We start from the raw sequence: 22,624 nt of genomic DNA, 5'->3' as shown, positions 1-22,624 counted from the left end.
TCTCATACCTTGAAAGAGAAAGGCTTTCGTCCCATTATGCAGCCCCGGGACCTGGCGCACTCCGGTCGTGGACTCCCCAAGTTCTAACTCTGTTAAGACGTCAATCTGCAGGGAGGGGTCCACACCTAGCCCCCAAACTGGAAGGAGTGGGGGAGGGAGGAGGAAAGAAAGAAGAAGCTCCATCAAAATACAAGCCTCTTCCTCCAGGGCAGCAAAGAACGGCGTCTTAGAGACAATATTGGAAACTGTCGACGAGAGGCGACTCCCTCCGCCGCCGAGAGCCTTACCTGAGATCAGCAGCCAAGCTTTAAATAGCGGAGAACCCAGTCCCATTTCCGTGACCTACTTTAAACCCCTCTCCGTGCAAAGTTCCCCTCCGCCTTCAGACCCCGGACTAGGGGTGTGACCCGCCCTGCGGTCTCCAAGACAAGCACAGAAAAAATCCAAATCCAAACCCGCCCCCTACTCCAGGCTTCCCACTCCAGACCTACTTCGGGTGGAGGAAAAGCGAGGCATCCCCAGGCAGCCGGGTCTGCCCCGAGGCGGGGGCCACCCCTTCCCCCGCCCCAGCTCTAGGGCCACTCACCTGCTCCCAGACCGAAGATCAAACAGAATGTTCTCAGTAAGACCCGAGACTCCATGGTGTGGATCTGCTCAGTCCATCGTCTCCCTCTTTAAAAATAAAAATAAAAATCGAAGAGGTTCTTGGAATCAAGCGGGAAAACAGCGTTTGTCTCTCCTGCTGCCTCTGATTTACCGATTAGTAAGATTAGTACGATTTGGTTGCCTAAGAAGAAAAAGGGAGGACCCTGAGGCATGAGAAAGAACTTAGACCCACCAATGCGCACATCATTCCCACACGCAGAGCCCAGGCGGCGGGGCACGGGCTGGAAGGGGGCCCAGAGGGAGGGGTCGGACTCGCCAGGGGCTGCTCCACCGGGGAATTAGCTCCGGAGCCGAATCAAAGCAGCCGAAGGCACGCACACCCGGAGGAAGAGCGCTGCCCCAAGGAAGCCGGGGCTGGGGCGGCCCCGCACCCGCCCGTCTTCCCCGCCGCCCGAACCTGTTGTAAAGGAAGAGACAATGGAGAGAGCGCCCGGAGACGCGCGGAGGAGAGACGGCTCCTCGGAGAGGGAGGGGCGGGCCGAGAGGCGGGGAGAGGAGGGGAAGGGAGGGAGCCCGAGGGCGAGGCCCGGCGCCCCGCGTCCCTCTCCCGCACGGGCTCCTCGGTCTCCAAACCCCGTCCAGCGAGCCCCGGAGCTGCTGCAGCCTCCGCCCTCCTCCTCCCCCCTCTGGATGACCCCGGCAACGCCAACCTCCTTTGGGATCCAAAGATCTTTTTTAAGGGTGCTAAGTTGATGGGCAGTCCTTGCCCTCACCCCTCGATTTAGGGCGCTTGTCTAGAAAGACAGACGGAGAGAGAGAAAGGACCACCCAAACGCAGAAGGCGAGGCTAAAAGGAGACGCTTTCGCCGCCCGCCTTTTAGGCAAAGGAGGGAAGCCCGGGTCCAACCGTGCAGCCCCGGGGACTGGAGAGGGGACTCCCTCTCGGGGATTTCCGGAGGAAAGCTACTGACTCAAGCTAGACTGCTGAGGTGGGGCTGGACGAAGTAGAGAGAAACTGGCGGAGATGGGCGACAAGCCTGGGAAGCCCCGGGAGCACTAGGGGAGAGGTTCCCTGCCCGGGTCGGGGCGCTGGAGAGCTTCCCTCGCGCTGAGAGCGCAGGAGAGAACTTAGCCAGGAACTGCTGGACAGCTCCGGGACCTCGCGCGCCCCCTGCCAAACACAGCGCCCAGACCTGGCTCGGATTCTCCAGGACCAGCGCACAGCAGGAGGCAAGGGCAGCACGGCCTGGGTGCCTGCCCAAAGGGAAAAGAAGAGGTAAATGGTAATTAGATAGTAGATAGATAGATAGATAGATAGATAGATAGATAGATAGATAGATAGATAGATAGATAGATAGATAGACAGACAGACAGGCAGGCAGGCAGATAGGCAGATAGGCAGACAGGAAGAAAGACATTAGATAGATAAGATAGATAAATGATAAATAAATAGATAAATAGATAGATATTAGATAGATAGGTAGATAGGAAAGATAGATAAGATAGGTAAGATAGAAAAGAATAGATGTCACACATGGGGAATGGGGTCCAGGAGTGAAGAAATGACCAGAAGAAGACAAGGAAGCCTGGACAAGAGAGAAGAGCCACCCTATTGTTGGCCACACTCATACAGGTGCTACCCACACTTCACCATCCAAGTCGGGACTGTAAAGGAGGTCATCTGAGGTCTAATTTTCAGCAGGCAAAAAAGCAGACTCAAGGTTAATGGTATACAATATTTTTCAATGTAGACCTAAAATTTTGAGGTAAAATGTGAAACTCTCATTAAACTCTCATATTGAAAAAGTTTCAAAAACGATCAAAGACCAGTTAATTGAGTTTATTAACTTTCCATCGAAACAATAGATTCTGAAGTCTTCAAAAGGATCCTAGGCAGCCAGTTACCAAAATACTACCAGGCAGAGTCAGAGGTGGCAGCAGAGCAATATGTACTGTATTATACTATAATGGGATGAGGGGAACATGTTTAGTTCTGTCTTGAAACTTTTAAGAGAAAAAAAAATCAGAATCTGGAAGATTTTCCCCAAGTTTATTTTAATTATCTCCTTATCAAGTTTTCCATTTGATTCTATTTGTAAATTTGTAAATTTTGAGAAATAGTCTGGTACTTATGTGTGATGAAGCATTGTTTTATGAAATGTCCTAAATTTGCAAAAATATACAAAATAAAATTAATATAATTGCCTTGAATTCATTCAAAGGAAATTATTCATCAGGAAATTAAATCCTTCTATAGCTATATATCCAAAATAATGAATTGTAATAAGTATCTACAAAAGTTACATTAAAAATTGAAAGATATAATGAGAGGGAAAAATAAATATACATACACACACATATATTTACATGTAGATGTTCTCCTAACCTGCTTGTACCCAACCAAATCATAAAATCAGGAGTACTTCTCAACCTCTCTGACTCTCACCTATGACATGCTGAAAGCTGGTTGTTAGTAACCTTGTCACATGCACTTAAGTTCCCTCCAAAACTTAACTCCAGTTGAACCTGCTATGGTAATTATGTGACCTAATTAAGTTTATGGAAACCATTAAAATATGAGTACAGAAAGAGAGAATTGTTTCTATAAAATTAAAATGCAAAGCTTTAGAAAAACCATACTAACTATGTCATCTTATTAGTTAAGGCAGGGGTTCTCAACCTGGACAAGAGTTCTCAAGCTCAGAGCTATTGACATTTTAAGGTTGGGCAGTTCTTTGTTAGGATTGTCCTATGCTTTGTAGGATGCTTAACAGCATCCCTGGTCTTTACTCACTAAATGCCAGTATTTTAAATATTCCATTTTATCTGTATGTCTTATAGCTATATCATTCTGTATAGCTTTTTAAATTGCTGTTGTAGAGAATACAATACACATACTCTGTACTATCTACTCTAAAGCCTATATGTTACCACTTGAATTGTACTATAGAAAGCTTACCACCATATTGGCCCCTTTATCCTCACCTCTTTATGTTGTGTTTTGTCTTATATATTAAATCAACATATCCTTTAGATAGTCTTAAAATTTTTGCTTGCAATTATTTTGATAGGCATAATAATACCCTCTCCCCCAACACACACACATACAACATACACACACACAACATACACATACACAACACACACAACATACACACACACAGACACACAACATACATACACACACACAACATACACACACACACACAGAACACAACTCTGCCCAGTGAGATCTATTTTAGACTTCTGAACTACAGAACTGTAAGATAATAAATTTGTGCTGTTTTAATCCAACAAATCTGTGGTACTTTATTTCAGCATTCACAGAAAACTAATTTAATAATAACCACATAAAGTTTAGTCAAAGTGGTAGACTCTAATGACCCTGAGATAATCCCCTTCTGTCATAAATACATCTCAAAGCTAAATACAATGTTCAAGATTATTTTATTCATAGTTGAGCTTTAAATAAAAAAAAAAAGAAAGAAAGAAAACTCCCAGATGCTAGGGAGAAACAGAGAGCTGAAAATTGGCAGAGAAGGGAGTAGCTCATGTAATGATTGGGAGAGGGTAGGACACAAGATTTCAGACACACAATACAGGCCTTAAGATAATGCAGTAAGATTTTAACATCTATGCAAGAACTGGAAACAATGAATTATGGCCAAAGCCAGAAGAGGTGACGATGTTACTGACCCCTCCAATAAAAATAGGGAGCTTTGAATGATTATACTATATAATACATGTAAATATAAATATTTATATGTGTATAAACTTTAGCACATGGGCCTATGAATTGACAAAAATGACTGTATGTTCAGCTGCACAGAACCATAGGTGGAAAACAAAGTCACCTATAATAAATGTCAACTCTCAAGCCTTGCTGCTTGCAAGTACATGATCCACAATCACACTCCCCATTGGTGTAAGAAGTTCTGAAATCAGAAATTAGAATAAAACCCCTAGAGTCTTCTGAAAAGCAAACATAAAACTTCTGTTAAGGGAGCTTCCACAACTTCTGGTACATAAGAGGAAAAAATCTGATGAAGATAGGATCACAATAAAATAATAATAATAACAATAACAGTAATACATTGCATTGAAATAAAATACCATGAAAAACAGTCAGGAGACACATGCACAGAACAAGAGAATTAGTATCTCATGAACTCAGAATGTCAGAAAAACATGTTCAAAAAGTATTAAAAAATGTATTTTTAAGTTATTGGAGCTTTTTTAAGGAACAGGAAAAAGTAATGAAAGAACAGAGAAGTATGAGGAAAAATTAGGCATTTTTCAAAGGAAACCAAATAGAATTTCTAGAAATAAAAGTATTTTTTAAAAATATTTTTTAAACATTGGCTATAAAAAGCAGCAGATAGAGCTCAAAATTAGTGAATAAAAAAATCTGGGAACAAAAAAAAATGAGACCTGAGGATATTAACTGAGAATCTGGTAAGAATGATAAAAAAATGGAAAATATGAACAGTGTTTTGATTAGGAGATCCAACACACATCTACTTAGTGAGATAAAATCAGAAACTAGAGAGAATGGAAGTAGACAGTGTTATTGAAAATATTTAAACAAATAAGAGTGAAAAGAATTCAAAAACTAAAGCGTGCATGAGAATTTAATCCTGGGTAGATGGAGTAACCACATTCCATCCTCTTTCTCCCACTGAATGCTACCAAACCTGGACGGAATGCATGGAGTATTGGAGGACTCTGAAAATTAAGTACCAGCAGGCAAACTGAGAAAGAAGACCAGAGTTTGAACTTACCACCACAGTAGCAGTAAGTACTTCTAAGAAATAGACCATCACCCAAGTCACAGACTGCCTCTGGGTGGTACACACATGAAATAACACTACAAAGTCTTCAAAATCACACCAAAGAATGCTAGTCAAAACTCACAGTCTAAATATAGCAGGGCAAATTGCCTGCTTTAAAAAAAAAATTAACATTCTCCGTAGAATTTAACAAAATTCAGAGTCTCATAATATTCAAATGTTCAGGGTATAATCTGAAATTATTTGGCATATGAAAAACCAGGGAGACTTCAACTTACATAAGAAAAATAAAATCAACAGAAACCAATGCCAAGATGACACAGGTATTGGAATTATCTGAAAAAAGACATTTTAAAAGCTATTACAAAAATGCTCCATAAAATAAGGGCAAACACTCTTAAAACAAATAGAAAGACAGAAGTCATCAGAGCCCCAGGCAAGGAGAAAGAGTGTAGTATCAAGAAAAGTATTTCAAAAGATAATGGCCAAAAACTTCCTGAATTTGGAAAAAGACATAAACTTACATATTGAAAGAGCTTAATGAATCTCAAATAGGATAAACACAAAAGAATCCATGACCAGCGATAAAATAATCAAACTGATGAAAACAATAGAAAAAGAAAGTTATCACAAAGAAAAAATTTGAAAGCAACCAGAGAAAAATAACACAAACATTTAAAGAAGAAATAACATCAACTACACATAAATCTTCCAGAAAATAGAAGAGAAGGGAACATTTCCCAACTCTTTTTATGAGACTAGTATTATTCATTCCAAAACCAAAGACAATAAAAAAAAAAAAGCAAACTAAAACAGATAAAAAAAAAAAATACATCTTTTGAACACACATGTAAAACCCTCAACAAAATATTAGTAAATCAAATCTCACAATACATCAAAAAGAATAACAAACTCTAATAAAGAAAGGTTCATCTCAAGAATGCAAGGTTGATTCAGTTTTTTAATCATCAATGTAATCCATGTTTGTAATCTAAAGAAGACAAATTACTTCATCATATGATTGATGCAAGACAAGCATCTGACAAAATTCAACAACTATTGATGATAAAAGAAACAACTCACTGCAAAGTAAAGTTAGGAGGATTCCCAAAGCATCTATGAAAAAGCTACTAGAACTAGTGAGTTTAGCAATGTTACAAGGCCAACATACAGAAACTAATTTTGTTTCTATATGCTAGCAAAGAATAATTGGAAATATAAATAAAAAACAATACCACTGATAACAGCATTAAAAAACACTAAATACTTATGGAGAAATCTAAACATAGACAAGATTTTACACTTAAGACTACAGAATATTGCCAAGTGAAATTACAGCAGACCTAAATGAATGAAAAGATTTACCATGCTCATTGATAAGATTTCATATTGTTAGGAATCAATTATACTCATACCTATCTACAGATTCAAGACAAGTCCAATCTCAGCAGGCTATTTGGTAGCAATTGACAAGCTGATATAAAATTTACACGGAAAAAAAAGAAAGTAGAAAAGCCAAAAAAAATGAAAAAGCACAAAACTGGAGTCTTTGCACTATCTGACTTCAACTTTGCAGGGCATTTGGTCCTGTCTAAAATGTCCATAAGACATTTGGTCCATAACAAAAGGTCCTGAATATTTGGTCCTTTCCAAAATGTTCATAAGACACCTGATTCACACGAAAAGGTCCTGATACTTGCAGGACTATTCAGTCCATGCCAAAAAGTCTTTGATATTTGATCATATTCAGTCCTGTTCAAAACATCCACTGGAGACATTTGGTCCAAGCCAAAAGGTCCTTGGTATTTGGTTTGTCCAAAACCATCTGGCATGAACCAAATATGCTCATGGATGTTTTGGATAGGACCAAATATCAAGAACCCTTTGGTGTAGACCAAATACCTTACTAACTTTTAAGAAAGGACTAAATGTCTGCTAACCGGCTTTAAGATTATACCATATATATATATGACTGAAACATGCTGTACACCAGATATTGACTATTGACACAACATTGTACTGACTATAATTCAACTAAAAAAGTTTTTAATTTAAAAAAAGAATAAAAAATAAAAAGAATCATTTGCAGAAAAAAGATTGTATTATAAAGCTATAGTAATCAACACAGTGTGGTTCTGGAATGAAGGCAGACATATATATTAATGGCATAAAATAAAGAGTACAAGAATAGACTCATATATGCTTAATTGATTTTTTACAAAAGCATCTAGCTATTTCAATGGATAAAGGATGATTTTTAAACAATGATGCTTGAACAACTGGACACCCATATGGAAGGGAAATAAGGAAGGGGAGGAGAAGGGAAGGGAGAGGAGGGGAAAGGGAAGGAGTAGATAAATAAATTGTTCGTAAATTCACACAATGGAACACTATTCAGCGATGAAAAGGAATGAACATGCAACAATATGATTTTTCACATGTTGACTGTTACAAAATGTGGGATGGAGATGCAGTGATCCCTGACTCATTTTCCTGTTTCCTTCACTTTATATTAACAATCATCAGAGTACCTCGGTTTCTATTCCAGGGCTCAAGGGTAGAGTGGCTCAGACTTATTTAACTAGCCACAGACTTGAACACTTTCCTTACCTCACATGTCACTTGACAGAGCCCAACACTTCAAGAATTTATTTGTGAGGTTTTGTAAAAGCAATAGGACCACAGAAAATAAGAGAATGATTCTGAAAGTAGAAGTCAACGACAAGGGGTCCTAAGAGATGAAAGGAGACTGATAACATTAAAACAGCAAAAAGGAAAAGTATAGGAGAAAAAAGATTAGAATCAGGAGGCAGTATCTCAAAACGAAAATGATTATGTACAAGACTGAAAAAAGGAGGGTAAGAGGGAGAAGAGAATTTTTATAACAAAGGTGGCTTTCTTCCAAAGCACACTCTTATTCTCTTGCAACAGTAGAAGGTAAAAGAGATGCCTGTTTGGGACAGAGAAGGAGGTTAGGTTTCAGTCAACACTATATTCTCCACACACTTTGAACTACTCACACAATTCAGTTGAAATGCTCTAAGGAAAATAAGGAAGTAGTGTTTCAAACCCAGTTCTAGAGGCAACATGACAAAAAGAAACCAGCTTGGACCTTGGTCAGCTCTGGGTCAAGGCCCCGTTCCATCTCTTCCCTGAGCCAAACGCAACCTGCCCGCACCTGTCATCAGGAGAGCATAATAACGAATGCCTGTCTATCCCAGGGCTGTGGAGGATCAAGTCCACTCTGAAAACTGCTGTGCAGTCTAGAAACGCTAGTTCTCCCTGCTGTTGTCACATTAAACTGCACCACATAGGGTTGGCCTGTTTCTGTCACTCCCCTTTGTGATTCAGTTACCATCATGCAAAATATTGGTAATTAAACTAAGTCCCTAGGAATGGCAAGGAAAAGAGAACTAGAAATGTGTTAATAGTCAACTAAATAGCACTGTTAGCTAGTGAGCATTACTGGTTGAAATATAAATTATATATGTGTGTGTGTGTATGTGTGTGTGTGTGTGTGTGTATATATATAATTTCTGAGGATAGGACTGACTTACTGGCTTATCAAATGTTACCAGTCTGCAAAAGCCATGAGTCATCAGCTTAAAAATGTATCCTACCATGCAGCCCTTATTTTTAACTGCCAATGGACAAACAGAGTGAGCACTGGCTGCTTTTGCCAACACACTGCAGTACTTCGTGTTCATGTGAATAGAATAAAGCATCCATGTGGGCCCAGCCGGTCTGCTGGCTTCTGGCCTTGCCTCGGGTTTTCTATTAAAGGATAAGGCTTTGTCTAACATTAAGAGACAATGTAAACCTCCCCAGAAGGGCTAAGGGCCAGAATATTCTTAGCAATATCCAGAAGCCAGCTTTACTTACATCAGATTTCTCCCTTCATCCTGTAAACTTAACTCCAGAAATGGTAAATATAGAAGTCATTAAAAAATCCATCTTCAAAGGAAGATTTTTATTTGATTCTACCTCTGCGATCATCAAAAATCATTCTTTTTCTAAGGCTATTTGTAGCCCACATCTTAAAGGTAATTTATTAAGTTCAGGCTTCAAGACATAATAATTCAAAATCTTTCCTGACTCATCACATAATTCTTTGTGATTAGTTGACATCAGAATCTTCTTTTTGATGAACATGTCGTTACTAGATGCAAAATCCAGAGTGGGTTTCCCAAATGCATGGCTTGAGAACGAGGATAAGTTTATGTTAGTATCTTAAAGAGGCTGGCAGGGACCAAGACTCAACATGAGCCTGGCCAAAGTGTCAATTCACACATATCATCAAATCCTCTGACAGGAAGAAATGCCTCAAGAATTCTGTCACCCTGCCAGAGCCAGCCTCTATCTCCAGCATTTCTGTCTTGGCTAAAGACTGGAGCTGAGAAGGGAAACAAAAGGACAGAGCCGCTGAGTGAGCAGGTAAATAAATGTGTTAGTGGTACGGGGGTCTTCAGGTCACCTTTATCCTTTCCCCGTGTGAGCTGACTCTCAACCTTTATAGACCCAAGTAAGGGGCTTGCAGGGAAGACTGGCCATCACTCACGATCACTTAATAGGAAAGCTTGAAAAGTTCCCAATTTGCAAACTAAGATGCAGACAAGTAAGTAATCTGTTCAAAGTCACACAACTAATTAATTTCAGAGCTAGCACGTAAGCCTCATTCTCCTAATTTATTCTTTTACACAACAGATATTTGTGGAGGTCCAACTATGAACACCATGCTCCGAGTCTCAGATCACCACTTTGGCCAAAGGGACCTTGGGCAGAGTAACAGATTAATCTAAAAATAAAACTGCTGCCTCTAGATCTTCCAGGAAAATCATGCACCACCCACATGGACTTTCATGAACAGCTACATGAAACCCCACCTGCATGTCTCTGACCAAATCTCTCATTATCTATCTCATCCCATTGACTCTACCCTAGTGCTTCTTGGGTGTTTCTCAAACTATCCAAAAACGCTCCTGCCCTGGGAACTCGCACATCCAGTTTTCTCGGTCTGGAATGCTCTCTCCCACACAGCTGCTTCACTTCTTTCAAATGTCACCTTCTCAGTGAGGTCGCTCCCAAACAACCCCATTCACAATTGCAAACCACTCCCATATACACACCCAACACTGTCTATCACCTTTCTTTGCTTAATTTTACTGATTTATATATTTATTGTAGCTTTGCCTATGTGTTCACTGTCTACATCCCCCCCCCCCACTCCAGGATGTAACCTCCATTTTCCACAGGATTTTTTTTCACTGCTTTATTCTTAATACCTACCACAGTGCCTGGCACATTGTAGGTGTCAGTAAATATTTGTTGAAGCCAAGAAAATGCAGATAAACACACCTAGTATGTGCCTGGCGTATAGTAAGCATTTAATAAATGGCAGCTATTACTACTTAGAATTTACTAGAATGAAAGTATACAAACTATTGATCAACAGGACATAATCCTGTAAGGCACGTAAAACCTCCTCATTAACTTCTACAGAACATTGTACACAGTGGCTAAGACATAGAAAAAGCCCACCTCGTTCATGTCTTGATCAGTACTATACATTCAAAATGGGTTCAACAGATTTGCAAATATTAACTACTATATATAAAATAGATAAACAACAAGTTTCTTCTGTATAGCACAGGGAACTATATTCAATATCTTATAGTAACTTATAGTGAAAAAGAATATGAAGATAAATATATGTATGTATCTGTATGACTGAAACATTATGCTGTACACTAGAAATTGACACATTGTAAACTGGCTATACTTCACTTTTTAAAAAATGAATTCAATAAATGAAATTTTTGATGGAGATCTAAGTTTCTAAGCAAAACCTCTTGTGTAAAATTAGCAGCAGTTTTGTAACAAATTTTGTCAGCAACAAAAAGAAATTGACAACTTATTTTCGCTTGTTATTTATCTCAGTACTTCAGGCTCTTATTGATTGTAGACAAGAATGCTTCTCAAAACGCCAAAGCACAGATACTCGTTTCATTTCCTCCCTCTCCCACAGCAAATTGCATCAATGTGACTGACAACTATTTTTCTGACATTACAGGTATATTTTTCACCTTTTGATTCCCTTTACCCACACAACAAATTATTGTTTTCCTTTGGCTTAACTATTGTAGCATCCTGTTCCCTTCTGTAGGTGAGATGTTATTTTGACTGACAAAACTCAGATGTACAAAAATGTAACTTTATTTTCTATACCTCATTTTCAATTTAAGGCCTCACTTTTTCCTGATGAAAGAATAATCACTATTGTCATTGAGTGCTTACGATGTGTCAGACATCAACTAAGAGAACTGACTCACTAATTCTAATAATCCTGTGAGGTACCCGTATTACAGATGAGGAAAGTGAGGCACAGAGAGGTTAAATATCTTCACTAGAATCATGCAGCTGATGATTGGAGCTGGGAGAGCTGGGATTCAAACCTAGAGAGTGTGCCGCCAGAACTGATTCTCTTAACCCCTCCACTCTAGCTATCTCGTTTTAGAGTTGCTAGAAAGCTTAATCTAGTGAATTCCAGGCTGATTTGATCACTTCTGGTTTTTTTCCCCCCTGGTCATTTCCAGTTTAAACTCTGTTCAAAATTTTCTGCCTCCATATAATTGCCCCTAAAGGTGCATACATTTCATCAGGATACTGGGGGAGAAGGCAGCCTCTCCATCACCACCCTTTCAGGTTAGAGTGTGCTACTGGTGTCCCAATTTCTGACTTTATCCATGTGCCCTCTTCTCACTCGGAGGACACCATCCTTGCTTCCTCTGCCCTGCCACTCTGACCACAGCTTATTGAGTTTGATGAACCTGTCAGATATCCAAGGAGCAATGTCAAATAGACTGGAACCAAGAAAAGAGGTCTAAACTAGCCCAAAGATGGTCATTGAAGCCATAGGAACAGATTTTGCTAAAATTCTCCCTGCTCCAATTCCGGGCAGATCCATATGCAATACGCACACAATTAGAGATGTCACATTTGTTGTTCTCTTGCAGGATAAACCAATGAAATGCCTTCGGCTCTCATCTCAGCCACTGCCACCGCAGGAGTTCAGGTACATCCGGAACACATTCCTTAAGAGCCAAAGTCTTTTACATTTTTATCATTGTTGTTTTATTGCTGAATTTTTGTTCATTCTTCACTGTTAAAGTAGTTACATGTTACTGTTTTCTTTTCTTTTTTTTAATGTTTTTATTTTCACAGCAAATTTCTTTTTCCTCCTGTGGGTAAGGATCCTGTATAGAAAAAGCTTTTTCTACCTCTCCCAACAGGCTGAAAGCTCTCTGTGAGCAGGACTCGTGCCTGTCTTAGTCAGGGCTTCCTATTTAAGACCTTTTTCAAATGCTCACATCTGATAGATTTCTTTTTCCTCCTGTGGGTAAGGTATGATTGGGAATAGGATTTCATTTTTTTAAAGATGTGAGCATTTGAAAAAGGAATTAACATGTGACGATCAATCCCCAAAGGTGCAGAAATGAACAGTTTGGTGGAATGACTAGAGTAGAGGTAAAAACATCGTCAGACTGACAAAGACAACACACAGGTTTCTACAGCCAATTCTCCCACTGTCCAAATGCGCAGCTCAGAAGATCATCACCACCACCAACTCATCATAGTCATGAAAATATCTAACACATACAGAAAAATACAATATGATATCACATATTTGTGGAATCTAAAAAAAAAAAATGGGACACAAATTAACTTACTTATAAAACAGTAACAGACCCACAAACATAGAAAACAAACATGGTTACTGGGGGGGAAGTGGGTGGGGAGGGATAAATTGGGAGTTTGGGATTTGCAGATACTAACTACTATGTATAAAATAAATAAGGTCCTATTGTATAGCACAGGGAACTATATTCAATACCTTGTAATGGTCTATAATGAAAAAGAATATAAAAAGGAATATAAAAAAATTTAATCACATTATCCCTATAAGGTAAATACTATTATTATTATTATTACTATTATTATTATTATCATTATCATCAAACTATTACAGGTCAAGAAACTGAAGCATAGAAAAATTAAATAACCTGCCCAAGGTCAATGTTAATTAAAGGACACGTAACAATTTGATTCCAACACCCAAACTCTTTAAAAAAAAAAAAACACTGCAATCCTAGAAAGGACATTAGTTTAACTCATTTGGAAATTCGTACACCAAAGACACTCCGTCAGCACAGGTACTAGCATGCTAGGGCCGCCATAACACATTGCCATAAACTGGGTGGCTTAAAACAACAGAAATTTCTGCTCCCACAGTTCTGGAAGGTAGAAGTCTGAAATCAAGGTGATGGTCTGAAGCCTCTACACGAGGATCCTTTTTTGCCTTTTTTAGTTTCCAGCAGCCTCAGGTTTGTAGCCACTTAACTCCAATCTCTGAGTTCAAGACCCAAATTCTTAATCAGTTCTTTCTGCCAAAACTCTCTGAGCCCAAGTTGACTACGTCAAGTCCTTTTCAACTCAATAGAAAATTTCATTATTCTAAATAAAACATAGCCAGATCAACCCTTCACATATTTAGTAATTATACATATAACCATGATTTTGCTAACAATTTAGCATAAAAGGGCATCTCTCACTTAATGACAATTGTTAACATTATTTTTTAGGGGGGCAGGTAATTTGGTTTATTTATTTCAATTTTTTTTAATGGAGGTACAGGGGATTGAACTCATGGCCTCACGCATGCTAAGCACACACTCTGCCACTAAGCACACACTCTACCAGGGGGCTATACCCTCTCCCCTCCATTAAAATTATCTTAATGCAGTTGAATCAGGTATTTCTGGAATGTGATGGGTATGTCCTTCCTGCGTGGAGTGGGTGGAGGCTGCACATCAGGAGAGATTACAGAGGTGGCACTTGTACTGTCTTAAACCAAGCTGGCCACAGGATTTGAGATTAGCTGTGCTGCTGTTCTGAGCACCTGAGCAAGCCTGACAGCTGGGGTCTCCCAAGCCTCCTAACTGTGAAAGTCCACACAGCAACCCTAACAGTGGGAAAGCAGCCATCCATGAACGTTCAAAGGCTTCTTCCTGCCCTTGGGACAGTTTCAAAATCCTCAACCTTCCTACAGACATATTCTCAAACTATCTATGGTGACGACTAGTTTTTCCCTCAGTTTTATTGAAGTGACAGACAAATTGTCAATCTCGAATCCATCATAAATCAACAGATTCGAGATTTAAAACTTTATGTTTGTGAAGTATAATAAAATGAGCTTACAGAAAAATAAATTTTAAAAGACATACAAACTCAATAGATTTAAAATTACATTTCAATAAATCTAAGCTGAACAAATATAACAGGAAAAAAATTATAGAAACTATACACATTGTTTACTGAAAATGTGCATGTAGGAGATTAAAATGGGGAATTGCCGATTATGCTCATAACTTTCGTCATTCACAATCATAAAAAACAAAAAGTTATAAAGAAAATAGAAACTCCTGCATTAAATTGCTTTACACACACTTTGAATGAACACTGTGTGTATCAATAGTTACACTTGTTTTCTGCTTGTTAACTTATCTGGGTTGAATAGGTGCCAATACTGCTCTCTGGGAGAACATATATCTATGTTTTGTTTTATTAACACTAATAATAGAGAAATCAGTCTCACAAGATGTATTGGCAGGAATAGAAGAAAATGAATTACTGAAAGCTCAGGATACTTGTTTTTAACTTTTATCTAAAATAAAGCAAATGATGCTATATTTTCAAAAATCTATCTTTAATCCTTTATCAATAAACAGTTACAATGCTTTCTCACGTAAAGTCATGGTTAAATCTACACTATCTTCCAAAAATTAAAAGGAATGCTGTATCCACTATTTTTATGCATAGATATTCTTTTGACACACAGTAAAATTCCAAACATTCTATCAAATTTGAAAGGTACTCACAGATGTCAAGATGCCAAGATTATCAATTATCCCATTGATATTTTTCATTAAATTACAGAACATGTCATAACAATCTATAGAAACTGTTCTTCCATGGTACTAACCCCCAATTTTACTCTTCAGTTTCATCTATTATTAAATATAGCTTGCATTCCTTCCTTGCACGAATGGAGTTAGATCATTTAAAATATCAAAGATGTCAGATATATAAACAAATCTATGCTGTCCAATTCACAACTTTAAAATGCCACGACAAAAGTGATTTCTTTCCTTGCAAAAAGACTAAGAGTTTCTTTTGTGGTTCAGACGTTCTCAACAGAACGTTTTCCCTCTATAGTCATCATAACTCAACATGCAAAAACAGCCGTTTATGGTCAGCTTTCCTACCCTTCACATCATCACATGATAAAGAAAATAATAATGTAGTAGAATTTAACACATTTGCCTTAAGGTACTGCACAATTTCCGCTATGTCACTAAACACGTTGTCTAGTTCGGCTAACATCTTTCTCATAATAAGCTTTCTCGATGAAGAAATTTTATTTTACAATTAAGAAATGTTAAATTACAAGCTTCTTAATCCGGGTATTTATCCCAGAACGCTATTCTGTTATTACAGTGCCACCATCAGAGGATACTTCTACCTAAAACGTCAACTGCAAACCACACACTTAGATACTGTGGTAATGTCAAAATGCAATAAGAGTTCCTAAACATTTGCTCTTTAGTGATCTCATGTGGACCCATTATAAACAGTTTAGAACCAGAACCACGCTTTGAGTAACTCTGGTCTCCAAGATCCTACATAAAGCATCCTCACCCAGATCTCCAGTCTCATCTCATGCCACCTCCCTCTCACTCTCTCTACTCTGATCATATATAAAAACTCCATGTTCTCTCTCACTTCACACATTATACTTCCCCTAGTATAGATGTATAGTGTAGACAGGATGGACTTGTCATCTTTATAACTATTTGTTTAATATCGGTGTTCCCTTCTAGAATGTAGCCACCATAGGGACAGAGATTTATTGCTACCTTCTTTTATCATCAAATCCCAAATGCCAGGAAAATTGCAGTTGTACAATAAATAGGCACTGAACAGACTTTTTTACACAGCAGTGTACAGGGTACAGTCACAAAAATGTCTCATATCTTCAGAAAAAAATATAAACTAACATTTTCAGACTCATTGGGCAGCAAAAGTAAAAAATGACCCCTCACTTTCATAGTACATACGACTGCATACTTCTAAGAACTATTTAGCCCCTGAGCCTTCTGGAGGCAGAAAAGGAAAAGGAATAAAGGGGGAGGTGGGGTAAGATAGGAGGGAGGGCACAAAATAATGCCAAAGGAGGCCAAGTACAAAAACAGCTAAGTTTTCTGTATTATACTTCTAGCTTTGTTTGGAATAGCCTTCCAGTTCTCATTTTATCTCCCCATTCTCGTCCCACACTCTACCTGCAAGACAGGGAGAGGGGCTATCAGGGCAGGTCCTAGTTTGGCTAACTCGGAAGGCAAGATGCCATTTTTTAAAGGCTAAAAGTTGTGCTACTTCACCAAAAAAAATCATCCAACTAAGCAATTCTCGTTGGTTGCTAAATATATTTGCTAGTGTAAGCTAGTATGAAATACACAGCAAAGTTCAAAAAGAGAATAAAATGGATATTTTAGTTCAAGATATCCAGCTGAGGTTAGCTCCATGAGCTTCCTTAAATAAGCTGACACGAGACTTCTAACATCACCTCTTAGTCCAGTGCCCTTTGTCAGTAAATGACAGAAATTTACATAATTTCCCAATTTTAATCAAAATCAACTAACATTTCTTAAAGGAACTGTATGGCCAAGGAATACACAGGAATGGTCAAAGCTACAATGTTCTCTGTTTCTAAAGGCATGTGCCCTTAAGGAATGTGTAGTCTAGCCTCAGAGATACATAAATATACACATAAACCTATCGGGCAAAACAAAACGTAACTAGTTCTGTGGGAGACAAATTACTTAAAGCACTAGAGGAACACAGAGGACAAAGGCAGTAGTTTAACGGGGAGACCAGTGAAGTTTTTTGGAGAACAGAGTGTTTGACTTGGGCTTTAAAAACTTGGTTTTTAAAAGGTAGAAAGAATGAGGGACAGTCCAGTCAGATGGTACATCAGAAGCACATGTCTCCTCGCTGTCTGAAGAATAAAATCTAGTTTAGATGCACAATGCACAACGTGGACAAGTAGGAGAGAAGGATGGACAGGTAAGTGAAGCTCGTAGTTTTGAAAGCCATAGCGACTCTGGATTTTATTTTAAAGACAACAGGAAACCATTGTAGGTTTTTAAGGACAAGAGTGACTCAATCAGAGAACTTTAAAGTGTATTTTGTTCTTCTGTACAAAGAAATACTAAATATATTATTGCCATTCTTTCAAAAAAAAAAGGCCCATCTACACAGTACTGGTGAAATCAGAATCTTAAAAAGAAGCTGTGAATCCTCTCAAATTTGTTGAGATGATATTAGTAATAATCAGCTGCTGATATTGCTCAGATCCCTGCCAGGGTTGCCAGATCACAGAACGCAAGGCAGAAACTGATCATAAAATTCTCAGAAACAACAGAAAACCAATGAAGGGTCACGCTTACAAAACAAGATGTGGAAAAGAGGAATGTTTTCCTGTGCTAAAACTTAGCAGCTTTAAAATCTAGGCATATTAATAAGCACAGTCAGGAACACTGAAAACAAAGCTATCAAATGTCTAGGAATTGTTTTTGTTCTGGACTATTTTGTTTACAAAGATAGCAAAATTAAGGATTAAATGTTATTTTAGAAAAACTATATTTCATTTCACAGCATTAAATATCTCATGTGCATGGGAAAAAGCTAGATCAGACACTGTGATAGAAATGATTCTGTATGTTCAACACACTCTCTTTTCTTCTGAAGACGTAGCAAGAATAGATTTCCCAAGCCCCCTTGTTTAGGAAATGCTCTTGACTGTGTTCTGGCCAACAGAATGTGGTTAGAAGTGATATGCAACATTCCCAGGTCTGGCTCCTGAAATCTCCATACTCTCTCTCTTTCCTTGCATGCTGGCCAGATGCAAAAATACCCAGTGGAAACTATTTTGAATCTTGAAGATATAACATTCTAATTCTCCTCAAAACACTTTAAAGTGCTTTCACAGCAATACATACACCAAAACATCATGCTATAAATAAAATCAAATTTCAAGAATACTAAAAAGTAAAGTTGAAGTGAAATGATTTAAAGGAAAGGGACAGAATCCCTGTTCATTATATTTTAAAACAAGGTAGCCTGGTAAGTTTATTAGAGATTTCGATATTTCATGGTGATTCTTCAGTGGGCGTTATTCAATGAGGGTCAGACACAGTTTTGGCAGGAGACATCAGAGCTTTGACAATGAAACTACTAAACCATATTTTCTGCAGCTTTATGGGTTTAAAAAGAAAATTCTTATTTGTAAGAGTTCTGATGATGCAGATTTTTTTCTTGTGTGTTTATTTTTTATTTTTCTAGGATAGTCTCTATTTCTTCTTCCAATGTAGTTGTATTTGTGAGCTGGCATTTTCTCATTATCTATCTTTAATACATTTGTCATATTTTGGCAATTTGCTTATGTGGTATTTTTTATGCTTCAAATGTTTTCTTTCTTATACTTAACTGTTCTAAGCATAAGTTCTCGTGACTTTATAAATCCTATCTGTGATGACTCTAATTTCCAAATATGTTTCAGTAGTATAGGTTTTTAAAGTGACTATTCAATGAGACCAGACTGATCAAGCAAAACTTAGAGATCAGAAAATGGGTTATAAATCAATGAATATAAATTCCTTCTTTAATGTCTGGCCATTTGAGCACTGACATATCCTTAAGGTCTCTTCCCAAATCATTTTTAAGGGATAAATTGAATTATTTCATATCCTCTTCCGGCCAATATCATCATCAAGTTACCCTGCAGTCAGCAGGTAGATCATACATTATCTGACTAGCACTCACAGCCTCAGAGGGGGCCCTGTGGTTTGAACTGTCACAAATAGACATCCCTTTGGTGTAACAATCACACATATATTCATTTACCAAATGTTTAATGTTTAATAAAGGTCTACTATGCACCAGACATTGGTGATGTATTCATGAACAAAAGAGACAAAAATCACTACCCTCTCAAAGGCTTAGTCTGGGAGAAGTTGGGGAGACAAGTAATCAATTAAAGTAATTACAATTAATTAATTATACAGTATATGTTAGTCATAAGCACTAACAGAAATAATAAAGTAGGAAAGAGAAATAGGAAGTTTATTGAGAGGTTAAAATTTTAAATAGTATGTTTAGTAAAGGCCTCAGAAAGATGGATGTTGGAGTCAAGACCCAAAAGAGGCAAGGAGGAGAGCTGTGGCAGTACCTGAGGGAAGAGGGCTTCTAGCAGAGGGAACAGCAAATGCCTTAAGGCAGGAATGTTCTAGGCATATCTGAGGAACTAAAGGAAAATAGTGCGCCTGGAGCAGCAGCAGTAGGGCTGGGCTTAGAGCAAGAGGAGATGAGGTCAAAGATGTAACAGGGCGCCAAGTCTTGTGAGCCTGTGAGTCAGTAAAAACTCTGGCTTTTTCTTTAAGTGAAATCGAAAGTCACTGAAGGATTCTGTGGAAAGAAATGATAGTAAATAACTTATATTTTAATCCTGATAGAGAGAGAAAGAAAGAAAAAGAGAGACAGGAAAGAGAGAGAGAGAGAGAGAAAGAGAGAGAGAGAGAGAGAGAAAGAAAGAAAGAAAGAAAGAAAGAAAGAAAGAAAGAAAGAAAGAAAGAAAGAAAGAAAGAAAGAAAGAAAGAAAGAAAGAAAGAAAGGAAGGAAGGAAGGAAGGAAGGAAGGAAGGAAGGAAGAAAGAAAGAAAGGAAGGAAGGAAGGAAGGAAGGAAGGAAGAAAGGGAAAGAAAAAAGAAAAGAAAAGAAAGGAAAGAAAGTAAGTGGGGGGGAGGAAGGGAGGAAGAAAGAAGGAAAGGAAAGGAGGAGAGGAAAGGGGGAGAGGGGAAAGCCCCGGGCCTTTGTGGGTTGCTAACAGAGCTCTGCTCTCTCTCCTTCCTGGATGCAAGTTACAGTTCTGTCTAATCACCACAGAACCAATTCTGTCTCCTAGGAACTTCCTATGTTCTCATTTTGGGAAACTGGATTCATATGCTCGTATTTTGTGGCCAGCAAGGAAGAGTCTTATGGGAAGTGTGTGGGGTTTTTTGATCTCTATAAATCAACAGTTTTAAAAGAATCTGTGACCCCTTGAAATAGCTTTTTCAAATGGACAAAAGGGAAAGATTGTATCCATTTCTGTTTACCTGCTGTATAAAATATTCTGTAACATTTTTAAATAAAACATTCCATCTAGAAAGAATAAATAAAAGGTTTGATTCTGGCTGCTCTGACAAAGACTGAAGGAGAAAGGGGGAGAGGGGCTAGGAGACTATAATCCAGGGGAGAAATGATGCTCCAACCAGGGTGAATACGATGAGAAGCGGTGAGACTGAAGGTACCCTGAATTCAGAGATGATAGGATTTACTGACAGATTGGATGTGCAGTATGAGAAAAAGAGAGAAATCAAGGAGAACGCTCAGTCTTTATATGAACAACTAAGAAGGATAAAATTGGCATTTACTGACATAGAGAATCTAGACAGACAACTGGTTGGGGAAGAGAAACAAGAATCAGAAGATAAATCTGAGACACAGTAAACCTGAGGTGACTATTAGACATCCAAATGGAGATACTAAGCTGACAGCTGGAGTTTCATGATGCAGATTCAGAGGAAAGGCACACAGAGGAAATATAAATCCAGAGTCATCGGCATGTAGATGACATGCAAAGCCATAAGACCAAATGAGATCACAGAAACTATGAGAATAGACAGAAAGAGAAGAATACGAGTTCTGAGACACTTTAACATTAAGCGTTCTGAAAGAACAGAAAGACACAGCAAAGGCCCCAACAAGCCAGTGAATTAGGAGCGAAACTGAAAGAAGGCAGTGTCGTGGGAATGTCAAGTGCTGCTTGTAGGTCAGGTAAGATGAGGATTGATTTTTGATCTTTGGACTTAGCAACACAGAGGTCATTAGTAATCTTGGCCAGAGCTATGTCAGTTGAATGATGGTGGCAGAAGCCAGTTTGGAATGCTTCAAGAGAAAAATGAGAAAAAATGAAATTAGAGTAAAGACTGACAACTTTGGGGAACAATTTTGCTATAAAGAGAGGGAGAAAAACGCAGTGGTATCAGCAGAGAAGGGAGGGTAGGATCAAAGGAGGTTGTCTTTGTTTTTGTTTAAAGACAGAAGACGTAACAGTATGTCGGTAAGAAGGCGAGAAAGGAGCATTAGGGAGGAGAAGACTGATGATTGAAGACAATGAAGGGAGAATCACTGGAGTGGTTTTCTTGAGTACATTCTAGAAATGGAATCTAATACACAAGTAGAGGGCTGGCATTTGCCAACTTGGATAGGTCTTCCTTCATGCTAACAGGAGAAGACAGAGCTTAGACACTCAATGGCAGAAGGTGGTTAAATGCAGTGGTATAAGCTTAAGAATGTTCTCTGGATGCTTCTGTTTTCTCAGTGAAAGGGAAAGCAAGGTCATCTGCTTAAACTCAGGATGGGACAGAGATGGTGGTGGTTTGGGGAGAGGGGATGATATGAAATTGATGTGTAGAAATATGGCAGTATGAGGGGCATGGGGAAATATGACTGCCAGGTAGCATTATAAATCTTGCTGAGTTCAGTGATCAAGAATTTATTTAACCCGTCTTATGATGGCAAAAGAATAGAGGGTATGTACAAGAAAATGACATAGTGATTAATCATGAGATGTAAGCCAAGTTAAAAAGGCAGTGAAAATTGAAGAAATGAGGGACACTAAGTAGGTAGGGGTCAGATGATTGTTGAATCGGGGTACTAGGAAATAAATGGGAGAAAAGAGTTTATAGTCAGGGAAGGAATCAAAGATTATGGCAAGGCTGAAGGTATTAGTTAGGATATGGTCTTGAGTGAACATAGGATGGATTTGAGGAATAATGGAGAACAAGCTCTCTGACAAGGAACCAAGTGTCTAGAGTAGTAGAAGCATCATTCATGTGGACGTTAAAACCTTTAAGAATTACGGCAGGAGAAGTGCTGAGAGAAGTGAAGTGAGCCAGGAGCTAAAATGTCCAGTTAATAAGATTATATTCAACAAGGAGTCTACAGTAAATGAGCTGATGAATCTTTGCGCCACTAAAGATAGGTATTCATCATAAGGAATAGGAACCTGCT

General features: G+C 38.5%; 1 protein-coding gene across 3 annotated transcripts in view; it reads right to left on the bottom strand.

Annotated features, from left to right (window-relative positions):
- NELL2 (neural EGFL like 2) overlaps positions 1 to 1,279 on the bottom strand; it is a 287,493-nt gene extending 286,214 nt beyond the window's left edge. The window contains exons 1-3 of one of the 3 annotated variants that reach the window (XM_032493267.1): positions 1,064 to 1,279; positions 587 to 672; positions 9 to 137 (exon numbers count right to left, since the gene is read on the bottom strand). In XM_032493267.1, coding sequence (XP_032349158.1) covers positions 9 to 137; positions 587 to 641 — 184 coding nt within the window. In that variant the 5' untranslated portion in view covers positions 642 to 672; positions 1,064 to 1,279. Of the gene's footprint in view, positions 1 to 8; positions 138 to 586; positions 673 to 838 lie in introns of all 3 variants that reach the window. The other 2 variants (XM_014564018.2, XM_032493268.1) reach the window with 2 other exon arrangements.
- Positions 1,280 to 22,624: the final 21,345 nt, after the last annotated feature.

Source organism: Camelus ferus, chromosome 12, assembly GCF_009834535.1.
Source record: "Camelus ferus isolate YT-003-E chromosome 12, BCGSAC_Cfer_1.0, whole genome shotgun sequence".
Lineage (NCBI taxonomy): Eukaryota > Metazoa > Chordata > Mammalia > Artiodactyla > Camelidae > Camelus > Camelus ferus.
Note: the sequence above shows the minus strand (reverse complement) of the source record. Positions and strands in the feature narration are given on the sequence as shown.